Source organism: Lutjanus erythropterus, chromosome 20 (assembly GCF_056507025.1).
Source record: "Lutjanus erythropterus isolate fLutEry1 chromosome 20, fLutEry1.hap2, whole genome shotgun sequence".
NCBI lineage: Eukaryota > Metazoa > Chordata > Actinopteri > Lutjaniformes > Lutjanidae > Lutjanus > Lutjanus erythropterus.
In genome coordinates, this window is record NC_139336.1 from 6,107,501 (window position 1) to 6,122,736 (window position 15,236).

The 15,236-nt window shown below is 40.1% G+C and overlaps 1 protein-coding gene across 6 annotated transcripts in view; it reads left to right on the forward strand.

Moving 5' to 3' along the window:
• tcf4 (transcription factor 4) overlaps positions 1 to 14,266 on the forward strand; it is a 326,144-nt gene extending 311,878 nt beyond the window's left edge. For 2 of the 6 annotated variants that reach the window (XM_084746695.1, XM_084746697.1), the window contains 4 exons: positions 5,168 to 5,333; positions 8,100 to 8,329; positions 9,812 to 9,959; positions 11,721 to 14,266. In XM_084746695.1, coding sequence (XP_084602821.1) covers positions 5,168 to 5,333; positions 8,100 to 8,329; positions 9,812 to 9,959; positions 11,721 to 11,769 — 593 coding nt within the window. In that variant the 3' untranslated portion in view covers positions 11,770 to 14,266. Of the gene's footprint in view, positions 1 to 5,167; positions 5,334 to 8,099; positions 8,330 to 9,811; positions 9,995 to 11,720 lie in introns of all 6 variants that reach the window. The other 4 variants (XM_084746696.1, XM_084746700.1, XM_084746698.1 and 1 more) reach the window with 3 other exon arrangements.
• Positions 14,267 to 15,236: the final 970 nt, after the last annotated feature.

Consider the following 15,236-nt stretch of genomic DNA (forward strand, 5'->3'; position numbering starts at 1 on the left):
TCCCCAAATCCTAATATTTGTGGGATAAAATCAGGATGAGAATTCTGCAAGGAATGTTCTCCTCCTACTTTGTATTACATGTTCTCCATAATGTTTCATATTACTATTATATTATTATATCTGCATCTGACCTGAGACACACAAACACAAGGAGTCAGTGATGGACAAACTGGATCAGCAACTGTCGTTGTTGCATTTCCTCTAGAAAATGCTGATTCAGCATTCACACTAACAATGATAGCATTCACACTAATAAAAAAAAATAAAGTAAGGAAGGAAGTAAAAGAGGAGATCAAGAGGAACATGAAAGAAGACAAAAATAAAAACAGAACAGTGAATACTTACAAAATCAGATGAAGATTAAGAGGAACAGAATGTCCTGAAAGGCAAAAAGGAATGAGAACAAGCAGGAGGAAAAAAGACAGGAAGATGATAAGAGATGAAGAAAGTGATGACATGGAGGCAAATAAAGAGAAAGACAAAAGACGTGCTACAAAGATGAGTAAGAGAAGATAATCTAAAGACAGTGAAAGGTGAAAGGGAAGAGCAAGAAAAGGTAGGATTAAAGAAGAAAGATGAGCAACAAAAGAAAAACTGATGAAAAATACGTAAGTAGAAAAAGATGAACAGGAAGAGCAAGAAATCAAGGGTGGCAGAAAAATAGGAGGATGAAGAAAAAAGAGAAATGTAAAAAAGTTCAGACAGAAGATGAGAAAGAAAACGACAATGTAGCAGAAAGCGATGACATGGAAGTTAAGGAAAAGAGTTTCAAATGAAATAAAAGATGCAGATGAGATTAAGAGGGGAGGAAAAAATGGAGAAGGTACAAAAAAACAAGGGAGACGACACAGAATAAATGAGAAAAAGAAAAGAACCAATACGTAAAAGGTGAAAAGGAAAAACAACAATATTTTTTAAAAAGATAACAAGGATGAAGAAACAGTCCCAGAATGAGGATCAGAAAGTTGAGGAAGAGTTCAGCGCAATCGGGGCTTTTCATGCGCACATGTGGATCTCAGCTGGCAAGCCTCGACTTCACCGCCCGAGCGGTAAAAGCGCCTAACGAGGAGGGTAAATAAATACAGTACGTGTGATATGAATATGGAGGAGGAAAAGTGTATATGAGCGCGCTGTGGAGCAAATTAGCCCTGAGCTCGTTTTTAAAGGCTGAAAATGAGTCTGCTGGCAGCAGAGTTCAGCCAGCGGCAGCCACAGCCAAGTGTGTAATGAGGTGAGAGAGAGAGAAACACACACGCACTCAGGCAAGAGAAGAAGCTGTTCCTTACACACACACACACACACACACAGAGTTTAGGGTGTGTTGAGGCTGTAAATAAAGGGTATTAAAATGTTTTTTGGCAGCAAACATTTCAACTTCAGTAGCAGAGCTGTGGTTTCTCTCTCTCTCTCCCAATTTATAAAATAATTATGAACAGTGAGGATTTATATTATACCAATAGAATATTATGCTTATAATATACATGAAATATATATACATGTATACCCTTTATTCTCTCTTTCTCACTCTTTTAGACAAGTTTTATTGTTGGACAGCAGGTTAGGTGATATTTTTGTATTTTATTACAGACGCTGATCTGTGAATTTATATGACATAACTTTGGGCCGATTCACCCAAACTGAACAAAGCACTAAATGTTGGCAAGGGGGCATAAATAATGAGGTGTGGAGTCATCTAATAGGAACGTAATTCCCCGAGACTGGGCTGACTTGTCATTGTATGCTGTTCTTTTTAGTTTGTGAACTAGAAATTGGAGCCGAACCAACCAGCCAATAAAACTGGTCAGCTGATATTATTGGCCCATCTCATCAGTCTATACACTCTAATTCTAGTGTTTTTGATGAATTTATATTTCTTTATCTATATGAAATATATGTAATTTATGAAACGTTTTGATTTGCTTTAATTTTTTTAATGTCTAAACTTCCTTTCACAATTTCAAACTATTTAAAAATGTGTTAAAAGCCTTCAAAATCTAAAACTAACAACATCTATTAATATAATAAAATTGAATTTTTATGAAAATGTTGGCCCTTTAAAGTTGTGTCCCAGATTGGTGTGAACTCTGTGTGAACTTTTTACAAAAACATGATGTAATCAGGCATAAAAAGGGTTAGCTATACCCTAAGGACCTCTGTCTCACTTCCTGGTTTAAAAAAAGGCAGGAAAGCTGCTCAAGCACTGGGAATCTTTATATTTTTAGACAAATTCATTAAATAATATTTCTATCAGATGTGTCTCAACCATAACATGTCAACTCTGTAGCCCTTCTAACTCAAAGATAAATAAGAATTATGGTTTAAAAATGTGTATTTTGATTAACATAAAGAGAACTCTGAGACACTTTAAATATAAAATGGCTGCTCACTATGACTATGCTGTAAAATGAGAAACTGTAACGTTTTGTCAACCCTGTAAGACATCAAATTTTCCATCTGACATTTAATAAAAAACATAACCACAAGGAGGTTGGCCTGTTAACAAGGTTTAATAGCTAAGAGTTTAATCTTTTAAAGACATTTTCCAGCATAATTGAAGAGTAAAAATTGCTGCCTGCTCAAATTTAGTTTTTTTGACGTTTTGATCCTTTTTCTTAATTCATGTTTAATACATATTTTGCTCTATTTGTGTGTTTTTTAATTTTAATTATCAGAAAATTTACTGTTTCAGTGTCCTGATATTATTTTGGGTCATTACCTCTATAGTTAAACTGTAAAATATCCTGCCTCCATTGCATATTTTTGCCACAAGTGTTAATCAGTTTGAGGGATCATTGCTAAAAATGTGTTTTCATGTAATGTATATATTCTATACTCTTTATTAAAAAAATATCTATATCTTTTTCCCTAATATCGGTAATGGCCCCAAAAATCTATTATCAGTCAGGCCCCACTGGAAATCCATGTACTTTAACATTTGGTACAGTGATGTAATATGTGTGCAAACACATGTCAGACAAACTGCGACTTTGAAAAGCCAAATTGACCCTAACAGAGAGGAAGGAGAATGTTTTATGACGTGGCGTCAAAAGGGTGTTAAACCTCAGCCAGACACCAGATTAAACCAGAGAAATTAAGACTCAGACGAGGGTTCAGACTTGCCACAATCAGCAAGTCTTTTTTCTCCAAAAATGTTGTATTCAGTCTCCTCCAGTGTCAGTTTGTGTCTGGCTTCAGTCAGACATTCAGAAGCACAAAGTCACTTTTCACAGTTTTAAGCCTTTTTAAATGCGGCTATTTATGCACAAACACACGGCGATTGTATGGAAAGAGACGCGCACACACAAACCAAACACAGGCCCGTCACTCAAAGCAGCACACAAAATGCCTCCAGTCAGGCAGACGGAGATTCAAAATGGCCGACAGTTGGTAGCGCGTGTGTGTGTGTGTGTGTGCGTGCGTGTGTGTGTGTGGGAACAGAGCGGAGTGTTTTGTGTTGACTGAGAAGTTGGCAGCGTCCCAGTGACGGATCCATACAGACGTCAAATAAAGACTGCTCTGTTCAGCCGAGGAGAGAGGCAGATAGAGGGTACAGAGGCTTTACGTCTGCATCACAACTCTCCCAGGCCGCCATCTTGGAGGTCAAGTGGAGAATTAGCTGTGCTCAGACACGCCTGATGCTGCGTTCACACCACGCTGGCAGAATAGGAAGACTACAAAACCCTTACATATTCTAACTTAGGAAAGTTCACTCATTATTCCACGATGGATTTACGAGCCTCCTTTGACTTTTTTATCGTATTTATTGAGGTTAACTAACAAGTGACATAGATACAAACAGTGTGTAGCTCCTATTTAATGAACTAAACTGACTGTGTAAGTGTTTGTTAGATTTTATTTGGATGTATTTAGATGTAGCTGACAGTGCTTTGCAGCTATTTTGCCATCATTTTGTTGTCATTTATGTATAAATAGATATGTGCATATGAAAACAGAATGTGCTGGTGGTGCACTACAGACTGTACAACTATGTAGTTATAACTACCACATTAGTGGGCCAGTCACAAGTCACATTAAATCAAGGAATGCCTGCAGTGATTGGCTGCAAGCAAAGGATTGAACGCATGCATTGTTTGACTGGAGAAGTTTTGGTATTTCTTGCTACTGGGTTATTTGAGTCAATACTTGAAAGGTTTTGAGTACCGACATCAAGCCCTACTGCTTACGTTTGATCAGGCTTTGGTTGGATACAGGTAGACAGTCCATGTGAGTGCAAAAAGAGGTGGAACACATGGGTCGAAATGGCAACTTCAGAACCCATCAGCTTTTGTCTAATCACAATTTTGTGTTTTAAAAATGTATTTGCGTAGATATCTGTTAATTGGGATTAGATGAAATGCCATCTGAACCTACTCCAAATCTATTCTCGCATCTCAAATTGCTAATCAGACTCTAAAATATGACAGCCACACGGAAGAGGAGGTCTAGGCCTGGATATCTGTTATCCTTGTATCCACTGGATACACTGGAAGCCACGAAAAAAGTCTATTGCCCCCAGAGGCTAAATCATCATCAGACAATAGCTGATGGGTCCAAGATTGCCACTGATATGGTTCTTAGTCCAAGTGGGAGACACTGTTGTGAGAGATGACTGATTTGTCCGACTTGGACTTGCAGCTAAGCTAATGTAAACTGTTTTTCCCACACGGACACTCATAATAACAGTTTAGAGGATATAGCAGCCAAATCAAATCCACACTGCATTTATAACCAAATACTCTAAGCTCAAAAGTTCTCTTACACCCCTTTTCGCAGTTTGAGGGCTGCTTCAGAGCCAGTGCCTAATCTGAAACTAATTCTTAGTGTTTTGACAGATGAAAAACTGGCTCTTGAGCTGGAAAACTGGTTTGAGAGCCACACCAGCACTTTGCCTCAAGAACCACTTACATCAGGGGCTGGAGGCAGGATTATCATGACCAACATGACCAACTAAAACTAGTGTAGCCTCTAGTCTGCCTGATCCAAAGAAAATCAAAGCAGCAGTGGTCCATGGAAGAAACAAACTTCTCCTTGCACTGTGGTCCTCGGCAGAAGTTCAGAATAAACATTTTCATATATTTTCTGGTCTCTTTCTTTTTCTTGTGCTCCTGTATCATATTTATCTGCACCTTCTAACTCCTTCTCTCCTTTCTCCCCCGTCGTCCTGCAGCCCTGTCCGGAGGCCTCCAGGGCCAGAGCACCTCCTCCGTCAGCTCGGAGATCAAGTCAGAGGACGAGGGTGACGAGAACCTCCTGCAGGACTCGAAGCCTCTGGACACCAAGAAGGAGGACCCCGACAGCAAGGATCTCAAAGCTATTGATAGGTCAAGATCTAGGTAACCCCGCCTACCTCTCAGACGTTCGCTTCCATCAAAAATCTAAGCTGGGCTGGGATGATGTGTTTTTCCACAAAACACCCACATGCTCAGAGACCTTCCTTGTTCAGGGTGTCATTGATAAGCAAACCTCTCAAAGAGACACCAGCTGTTCAAGGTGTTACACTTAGAATGCTTTTTGTACAAAATGAAGTGACAATCTGTGGCACTTATTTTGAAATGAATGGAATGAATTCTACACCAGAAAATTTAGCAGATTTTTGAAGAAGTTTAGAGAGATTAACCCTAAAAAATACTTGACCATGAGACGAAACTTTTACTTATAAAGGAGTATTTTCACATTGTGGCATTGCTGCTTTGACTTAACTTCGGCAGCAACCACAAAACAAAAATAAGTCTTCAGTTGAGATTGATTGCTCAGAGCTTTGTAGTTTTTTGAGTGTAAGGACACAAGGAAGGACTTTGAGCTGTGAGTGTCTTGGGGACCAGCCTCTGGACTTTGATGAAGTGACCAAGTGTGATGAGAAGCAGCTAAATACATCATTTAATACAGACGGAATGATATCCACCAGGCATCTTTCTTTATTTAAAAACACGGCTGCCGTTGAGCCAATAAAGCAGTGTAAAGATGAAGAGAGGTTCCTGGTGGACATGCAGCTCCTAGTTGATCCTGTCAGTCTCTCCATGGTCTTGGGCCTGGTTTTAACTGTTTCTCACACAACAGAGTAGAGCCCACGGTTAATATTCTCAAAGAAGTGCCGCCTCACATCAAGGGCTGGGAAATCAACACTAACAGAAACACTGAAAATGAATCGCTTTTGGGAAGAAACTGCAAACCTTTTTAGCATGTTTCAAAGGACCAAAAGGTATGATGCCCACTTTTTATGTGAAGCTAAACTGGAAGTAATAGAAGGATCAAAAGTGTTGTTTTTGGTCACAGTGTTGATCTCCCTTCCTGGATGCAGCCGAGCAGCCTTCAGCCCTCCAGCGAGAATTTTCTCCTGGACGATGAATAAAATCAGAAACATTTGGATCCCAAACCCAGAGATGTGTACATGATGGTGGCGGTCATGATGATGATGATGTTGATGTTGATGTTGATGTTGATGATGATGCAAATGCAAATGGTTTTGATGATGAAGGTAAGAAGCAGATGAAAAATGTTAGCCATGCTATGTCACAGGGTTTGGGAACATATCGCCATGTGCTCCAGCACCTGATCAAGTCACCAACACATCCACTGCAGATATCAGGTTAAAAAAGACAAGTTACCTACAGTGTTAACTAGCTTAAAATTAGCTTATAACTAGCTTCCAACTAGCTCACCAAGGTTCTCTTCATGTGAATTCTGCACTAAAAGACATGCATAAAGTTTAAGTTACTTGAACAAACCATCCATCTTCAATGTGATCCCACATCTAGCCTGCTTACATGCACAGTGGGTGACTGTTCACAAGTGGACAGCTCTGAGTGCATCCATTCACACCTGGCATTAAAATGTGTCTCCAAATGTGTCTTGAGTGACTACTTGTGGTCAGATCTCACTTCCCCCGCTTTACATGCAAATAAACACATACATCACACAGGCTGCATCATGCTTGTGTGCAAAGACCAAATGCTGTGGTCCAAGATTAGTAGTCAACACAGTGGGACAAATGGACAGAATGTTGGATGGAATGTTTCTTACACAAAGAAAGAAATTAGTTAATGTGCAACATTTGCTAAATTAAAAAAAAAAAAGCCAAAATAATTAAGAATTTGCATTTCACAAAGATTTTAAAGTTCCTTAACTCAACAACTCTCAAAATTGGAGGATTTTTTTAAGGAAGTCTGGGGACTTTTCTCACTGGCAATAAATAATTAACCTATATTGGTAGCCTAGAGAGAAAAAAACAGCAGCAACAGGGGCAGGGAGAAACTCGTGGCAGGGAGGAGGGGTCGTCACAGTATTTATAACATGTGCCATCAATAAAATGTTGTTTTCTTTCATACATTTAGTGTAACAGTATGTTAAAATACCTAGCTGTTAAATGTTGTCAGGTAGATGCGTTGCTGTTTGGAGTGGACAGCAAACTGAGTGCTTTTTACAGGGAAAGAAACAACATAATGTACTGCATGTAATGGTGAATTTACAAAAGGACATAGATGATTAAGAATTCACTGTAGCACTTTTGCAAAGTTCAATATGTTTCTTCTCACTCACAACTCTCTCAAAATTGCGCATTTTTTGAAGGGAGTCTGGGGATATTGTGGTTACTGGTTCAGTGGTGAAATCAGTTGAAACAGACAGTATGTGCACAAACATCTGCTGCTTGTCTTGGCAGGTACGAGAGCCCAGACACGTAATTAGTATTACAGTGACCCAAATGGTGTACTTACAGGACGTCAGTTGAGTAGGCGGTGCTTCAGTGTTGCCCAGAATGTGGTCACATTCAGCCCACACCGCCTCTGAATGTGGTCTGACTGATCAGGTCTTAATGCGTTTTGGGTGCTTTCACACCTGTTCGTATAGACGACTGTGGTAGACTTGAAATACCCAGAATGCAGCACAACATGACGTCTGTTCCTGAGCCCTGTTTCTTGTTATTTTGTCACTTGATTAATTATTTCATAAAAACAACAACAATATCCAGCAGTGCAGGTTTGTATTAATAGGAATAAAAACTGAGCTTTCATCCTCAAATCCTCCCTTCCTCCCCCTCTCTTCCCCTAACCCCTGCTTCCTCTTTCCTTTCTCCTGCTCGCCTTCATCGTTGGTCACCGTAGCAACAACGATGATGAGGACCTGTCTCCGGAGCAGAAGATGGAGAGGGAGAGGGAAAGGAGGATGGCCAACAACGCCCGGGAGCGTCTGCGCGTCCGCGACATCAACGAGGCGTTCAAGGAGCTGGGCAGGATGGTCCAGCTGCACCTGAAGAGCGACAAACCTCAGACAAAGTTACTGATCCTGCACCAGGCCGTGGCTGTCATCCTCAGTCTGGAGCAGCAAGTCCGAGGTCAGTTTCAGATAAAGAGTTTGATTTTATCTGAACTTGTCTGTTGTTCATCCTAATAATAACAATAGAAAACACATTAACACCCACGTTATGATCACATCACCAATGTCCTGTTGTTCAATGACATTGTTATGGAAATAAAATAGACTTCATGCTTTTATATTTGATATTTCTATATTATATGAAATGATAAACCTGTATAGTTTACCACGCTAGTGACCAAATACTAGTTTGAAATGGACTTAATTTGAGTTGATTTACTCTCTTAAGAAAGAGATATTTGGTAAATTTTAAATTACTGTAATTAATCTGAGTGATTGGATGTGATAATTTATACACATGCAAACATGGCAATAGTGATATTCAATATTTTTCTCATCAACAAATCCAATGAAAGGATCAAAACACATCAGTGAGCCACACTGCTGCACTGGGTGACATGTTCCATCATTACCATGAACACACACTCACCCACACATATATTGTAAATACACACTAGAGCACCAAATGTGTATTAATCCACCACTGAAAATAGTTTGAATAGCGTTAATAAAACATTGATAAACTATGGTATCATGCTGTTTTAGGAAATTTCTTGGTTTTGTTCTTTTCTTGCTGATGAGAAAAATGTAGAGTAATATCAGGCTTGTCCTTTAAAATGCTTTTTTCAATTATTTGTTTAGTCTTTAAAATATCAAAAAAGCGTGAAAAATTATCATCACAGTTTTTCAGGGCCCAAAGTAACATCTTCAAATGGCTTATTTTGACCGACCAACACTTCAAAAAACAAAGAATTATCATTTACTGTAATAAATGACAAAGAAAAGCAGTAGATCATTACACTGAAGAAACTAGAACTTGCAAATGTTTGACATCTTTGCATGAAAAATGATTAAAACGATTAATAATTTTTTTTTGGCAATTAATTCCTTTTGATTGATTAATTGACTAAGCATTGCAGCTCTAGATTAAATCAGATGCCATCACAAATTAAATAACATTCCCCCGTCCAGACCAATATTCTGACTTTGTCTTTATAAACTCATGCTGTGCAGCCACGCTTTCTTTAAATTCACAGAATTAAAACATGGCGGCTCGGGCTTGATTCCTCCAATCACTGAAAACAGCGAACAACTTCAATGAAGAGCTGGTCGATGTAGCATTAAAGCATGAGAAACTGGTCATTTATTCTAACTTTAAAGCCACTCAAGTGGAAATTCAAGGTGGAAATCAGAGTTCAATAGGTCAAATGAGATTTCCAGCACATGTAGTGCTCCAGGAGCTCCAGGAGAGGGCAGCAGTGGCTCCTGTTGATTGTCTTCAAGTTTTTGGCTCCTTGGCTTGAGTCTCACTACAGATTTAATGATCCAGTACAAAGAAACACCTCCCTGAAAAGAAAAACAGACACAAAATACAGTCAGAACACTTTGAAAACACCAGAATTAATCACAGTCCCTTTTGTCTCTCTCTCCCTCTGTCCAGAGCGAAACCTGAATCCCAAGGCGGCCTGTCTGAAGCGTCGCGAGGAGGAGAAGGTCACCGTGTCATCGGACGGGGCTCCCCTCTCATTGGCCGCCGCTCACCACGCCGCCGCCGCCATGGGCGACGGGTCGAACCCCCTGGGACAAATGTAAAACGCAGCAACATCTCCTCCCCCCCTGAATGGTCAGATTTCACTTATAAACTAATCTGCTGTTGTACCTTTAACTCAAACCAAAGAATCGGAGTTCAGAAACCAGTCCAGAAACTTCAAGCAATCATTTTATAAATCACTTGCCTTCAAATCTATGGCAGACTAAATATGCCTCCAATAAAAATGCGCTGAGGTTAACAGTATAGTTTTTCCACATATTGGCTTCCAATCAGTAAATTGTAAAAGGTTATCAGTTATCAGCTGTCCATTCATGTGGTGTCTGTGTACTTTTTAACTGTTTGTGGGGTCACAAGGCAGTTTTTTTCGCAGAATATGCTGGGGCTCCCAGGGTCCCACACTCCCAAAATTTATATGGCATATAATAATGGGAACATGACAGAGGGTCCTATGGTCCTAGGGTGCTATGTTCCTAAGGTCCTAGTTTCTAGGGCCCTATCTTGACAGAGTCCTATGTTCCTCAGATTTATAGGGCACATAATGGGAACATGACAAAGGGTCCTGTGTTCCCAACACCCTAGTTCACAGGGCTGTATGTTCCTAGGGTCCTAGTTCCCAAGAGTCCTATGTTCACAGGCTCCTGTATTCCCCAGATTTATATGGCACATAATGGCAACATGATAAAAGGTCCTATGTTCTTAAGGTCTTATGTTCCCAAGGTCCTAGTTCCCAATGTCCTATGCTCACAGGGTCCTATATTCCTTACAGTTGCTCCTCCAGGGTCCAGTGGTCCAATGTTCACAGGGTCCCATATTCCCCAGTTCTACATATGTGCCCTTCCAGGGGCCAGTGTTCCCACAATCCTATGTTTCAAAGGTCCTGTTTTCCAGGGTCAAATGGTCCCCAGCTCTAAATAGCAGAATGGGTAAAGGTTAGGTTTAGGGGTTAGCATAGAACATAGGACCCTAGGAGAGCTCATATGTAGAAACATAGGATCCAGCACATATTGTTTAGTTAATTAATCAGTTTTAAATAAATTTACTCATTGGTTACCATTCTAAACTTGAAATTCTTTTACCATCATTTATTTATTTGTCTTGTGACCTTATACCAAACAAGCAGAAAAAGGGTTAAAACTTACACAGACAACATGTGGACCATATGCCAGTTAGATTGAATTTCTTCCATTATTTGAATGAATTTGTTGAAGAGCGTCATTCTGTTCCTGAAAGTTAAAGTCTGGCAGAACTGATGATATTTCAGCTGGCTAAACAGAGGCCAGAACTTGAGTTTCTGTCTGGCCTGGGTACATTTTAACAACAGATTGGCAGTAAGTGTGATTTTAATGTGTGACTGTGTGTGTTTGTTGCTGTTTTTTTACTGAATGTGTATTGTTTCTGTTCTTTGATCTACAGCTTTGTTTCTTTTAAAATATTTGAATTGTATTTGTTTTTGCATGTTGAATCATAGAGCAGGTTAAATGTGTAATTGAGCTTATTTTCTGCTGTTCTGTAGTCTTAAGATAGATTTTTATACACTGGAGGTTTGTGCAGGTTTCAGGCCTTGGAAGTTGTCTAGCACATTAATGACCATGTCAACTTTAAGTTCATGAAAAAGGACCAAAAACACCAAGATGGTGTAGGTTGACTCTGCGCTGCAATGAAGCGCCTTTTTTTTTTAAACGAACAGAGTCAAAGTTTTTATGATAAATGTAGAAAAAACACATGATGATTATATCTAGGTTCAGTTTTTTAAAGACACTTTGTTTCTTAAAAATGCACATTTTCTTTGTCTCTCCAGGTCCAAGGTGCCAGAGTTCATCAAGATGATGAGTGACCACTTCCTCTGACGGCGTTTCCATGACAACCCGGCAATCGATCAAACCCGTTGTTGCTTCAGCCTGACCAATCAGATTCTCTGGAACTTCGGCCTGACCAATCAGATCAGCCTCTTTCTCTCCTCTCGTCTGTCGTCTCTGATACTCCTCTTCACCTTCGTCTCCTTCTTCTGTCGAGAACACGAACTGCAGAGTCACATTAGTCGCTTTCGTCACTTTGCATCTCCAGCTGAAGTGAACTGGATGCTACTTTGTGGAGACGCTAAAAACGGCCGCTGTAACATGGCTGCTACAAAGTGGCAGCTTGTGGGAGCTTTTGACACAAAGTGACAGCAATGAACAAAGGTCTTTGGAAACATCATCCAAGAAATTCTTCTTCTTGTACTACTTGTTTTATCAGCATTCCCAGTTTTAAAGAACAAAAGGGTTCTATATATAGTATATATATATATGAGAAAAGGAAAACATGACAAAAAACTTTTAAAAAGTGCAACTGGACACGGGCAGTGAGGAGGGTACAAGTTGGGGAGGGTTGTTCAGACCGGAGAAAAACATATCACAAAGTGTTAAAGAGATTTTTTTAAAGCAACATTGCGCAGCTGTTGTTGAATGCAGCTTTGGCGCATCTCTGACTGAATGGCAATCTAACGCCACACTGTGGATGAAGCTGTGCCTGATCTCCTCTTGGATGCAAACCGGTCAGATAGATACACGTGGAGAAGTGAAGCAAGCAAAACTTAAAAAAAGAAAAAAGAACAGGAAAGTTCCGGGAAGTATCACGGAAGCAAGCTGCCCACTCATACATCCCCTCACAAACCACATATTTTCACAGATTAAATTATAAATTAAAATCAAGACAATATTAGGGCGACCATTCTGCTTTTTGGAGGCACTTGATATGCCGAATGATCTGAACAGAAATTTAATTTGCCAACGCTTTTGACTATCATAGATGCCTAGAAAGAAGTGGGGCTAAACAAGAGAAACAGGGGCAACTCGTTCTCCTTCTAATGCATTCCTCCGTAAACTACAATTATTTAATAGATTGTCAGTGTAAAAAAATTCTGAACATGTTTATGTATTTTTATTAGTGTTTTATGCTAATAGCTACATTGACTTTGTTTAACAAAGGGAAACATTGTACAAACTGCTAACATTTTAGAACACAAATACAAAAGCCTGGACAGTTGTACCTAAATGACCCATGTGTATCTACTGAGAGGAAGAGAATACCTAGAGAATCAATCATGGAATCAGTAAATCAATCAATCAATGAGTGACTCCAGAGGGACTGGGGTGTTTAAATTACTGAAGGTGAGGGAGTTGCAGAAGACATGAAGGAAGAATCATGCTGTAATGAAAAAGTGTACTTCTAAATGTGGCAGGAAGGAAAGACTTTTCTTGACATCTTCATTTGAGATCATCTTTTGGGTTTGTAGCACAGATGCAAAAATGATGACAGAAAGGAAGAACTCCAGCAACCATCCCAAATCAAAGCCCTTTGTCAGATATTCGTCAGCATGTGCAGAGCAGGCAGACTTTGAAATGTTGCCCGGGCCTTTGCTGAAATCGAATGATTACTGGCCAGATGGTTGAGAGGATGGACAGATGATAAAAAATGATAGATAGATGGATGGTGGATGAGAGGGAAGAGGGCTGGACTGAGCACTGAAGTGAATTCTATTCCACGTTTAGCACATTCCCTGAACCGCTAACACTCCACTTGAATCGAGTGCTCCCAGTGTCCTGAAGGCCAGAACTATGAGAGGTTTGGGAGTCATAGAGGGGTGAAGAGAAAAGCGGGATTGAAGTGGGCCAACATCGTGACAAGCTGGAAATTGACAGGGAGAGAAGGAAAAACAGAGAATCTAGAGATCTAAATGATGATGACGCTGCAGGGGAACCAAGGGAACAATCATCGGGGTGAGGGGTGTGTAATTTTCTTCTAGGGGCCAAGCAGCAGTAGTCAAAGCATTCCTGTGTTGGATCCATTAGATTCCCACATTTCCTGGTTTAGCATCTGATCGATCATAACCATGAACCTCTGACCCAAACCTCAGACTTCCCTGCCCAGAGCAACAAGCTTTGGGGACTTTCTGATTGACATTTTCTGTTGTTACATCCTTGCTGAGGTGTCTATCGCTGGGACCGTTTACTGCTTCAAATTGAATTGGCCTTGCCAACCTTTGCTTGATGGTCTTGAAGTGATGCTTGGCTTTGAGCTGAGTTATGGCACAATTGCTGTTTCTATGGGAGAGAGTTTCAGACTTTGACTGATTTGGCCTGAGCAGCAGCAACAGTTAGCAGCAGTCAGATGCTTTGGGCCCCCAGAATTAAGTGTGTATTCTTATGCGTCCTTCATCATGAGTCTGACAACAAGACTTATTGTAGATCCTTGAAACAAGGATCTACAATAAGTGCAGTTGCCCTTGATTCAATCTTTCTTGGATTGTCTTGGTTGGCTCAATATGCATGTAAATTCAAGGCGGGACTGGCTGAGACAAATGTCATGACCTGTTGAGAGAAGGAATAAATAAACCAGGGCTGAAAGGTCAGGAAGAAAACTTTCATGTTTATTGCATTGCCATGCATCGAGGTCTACTCTCCAGCAGCAGACAAGGCTAACTGTAGTATTTGCAAGAACGTCCATTGTCCTCTAGTGTCAATCTGAAAGTCCCCTCTTGCCCCAGTTTGAACCCTCCTCAATCCAGGCCTACGTTTAATCCCCAGTCCCAGTGTTGTCTTCTCTGCTGACCCTAGCCTTATGAGCCCCAAACCAGAGCCCTAGCCCCTCTCCCCAGCCTCTTGCCCCACCTAAGCGTTCCCACAGATGCAATTTGAACATTCACAATTCTACCAATGTGCCTTTTTAGAGTTCATATCATTCGAGTTGCCAGAGGAGGACATTTACCTGGTCTTTTAATAGGATGCAAGCTTAGGGAAACCTGTTCTTAGTCGTTAGGTTCTATGCAGTCAGGTTTTTTACCAGACCTGGGAATTTAAAAAAAGCTAAAAAGGAAAAAAAAGTATTTTTTGGATAAAAAAAAAAAAAACTAAACTGTATTTAATGTACTGTACGCTTATATGTAAGTAGACAGCGTGTTCTGGCTTCGAGCCAATGAGACAGACGCTTGATTTAGCAAGACGAGCCCCCGTCCCAGTCCTTTCCGTCCCCTCCAAGTCCTCCATAACCCCCAACCCTTCCTGTTCCAAGCCCCAGCCCTGTTTCCATGGTGAACAACGCGTCTCTTCTTGTATTATAGCTTATCAGCTTTTTATCAATATTTGATCGGCTTGTCCGTAAGCCAATGTAGTCTTCAGTACAAAGTGTGTGGTCGTATGTTGTAAAACAGATTTTCTTTTTTCTCTCTCTCTCTCTTTTTTAAGAAAAATCTTTTCTCTTATTACTTTTTCTTTGTCTGTTCTGGTTTACATGTCTATTATAGAAAATGTAAAAAACAAAACAAAAACAAAAACAA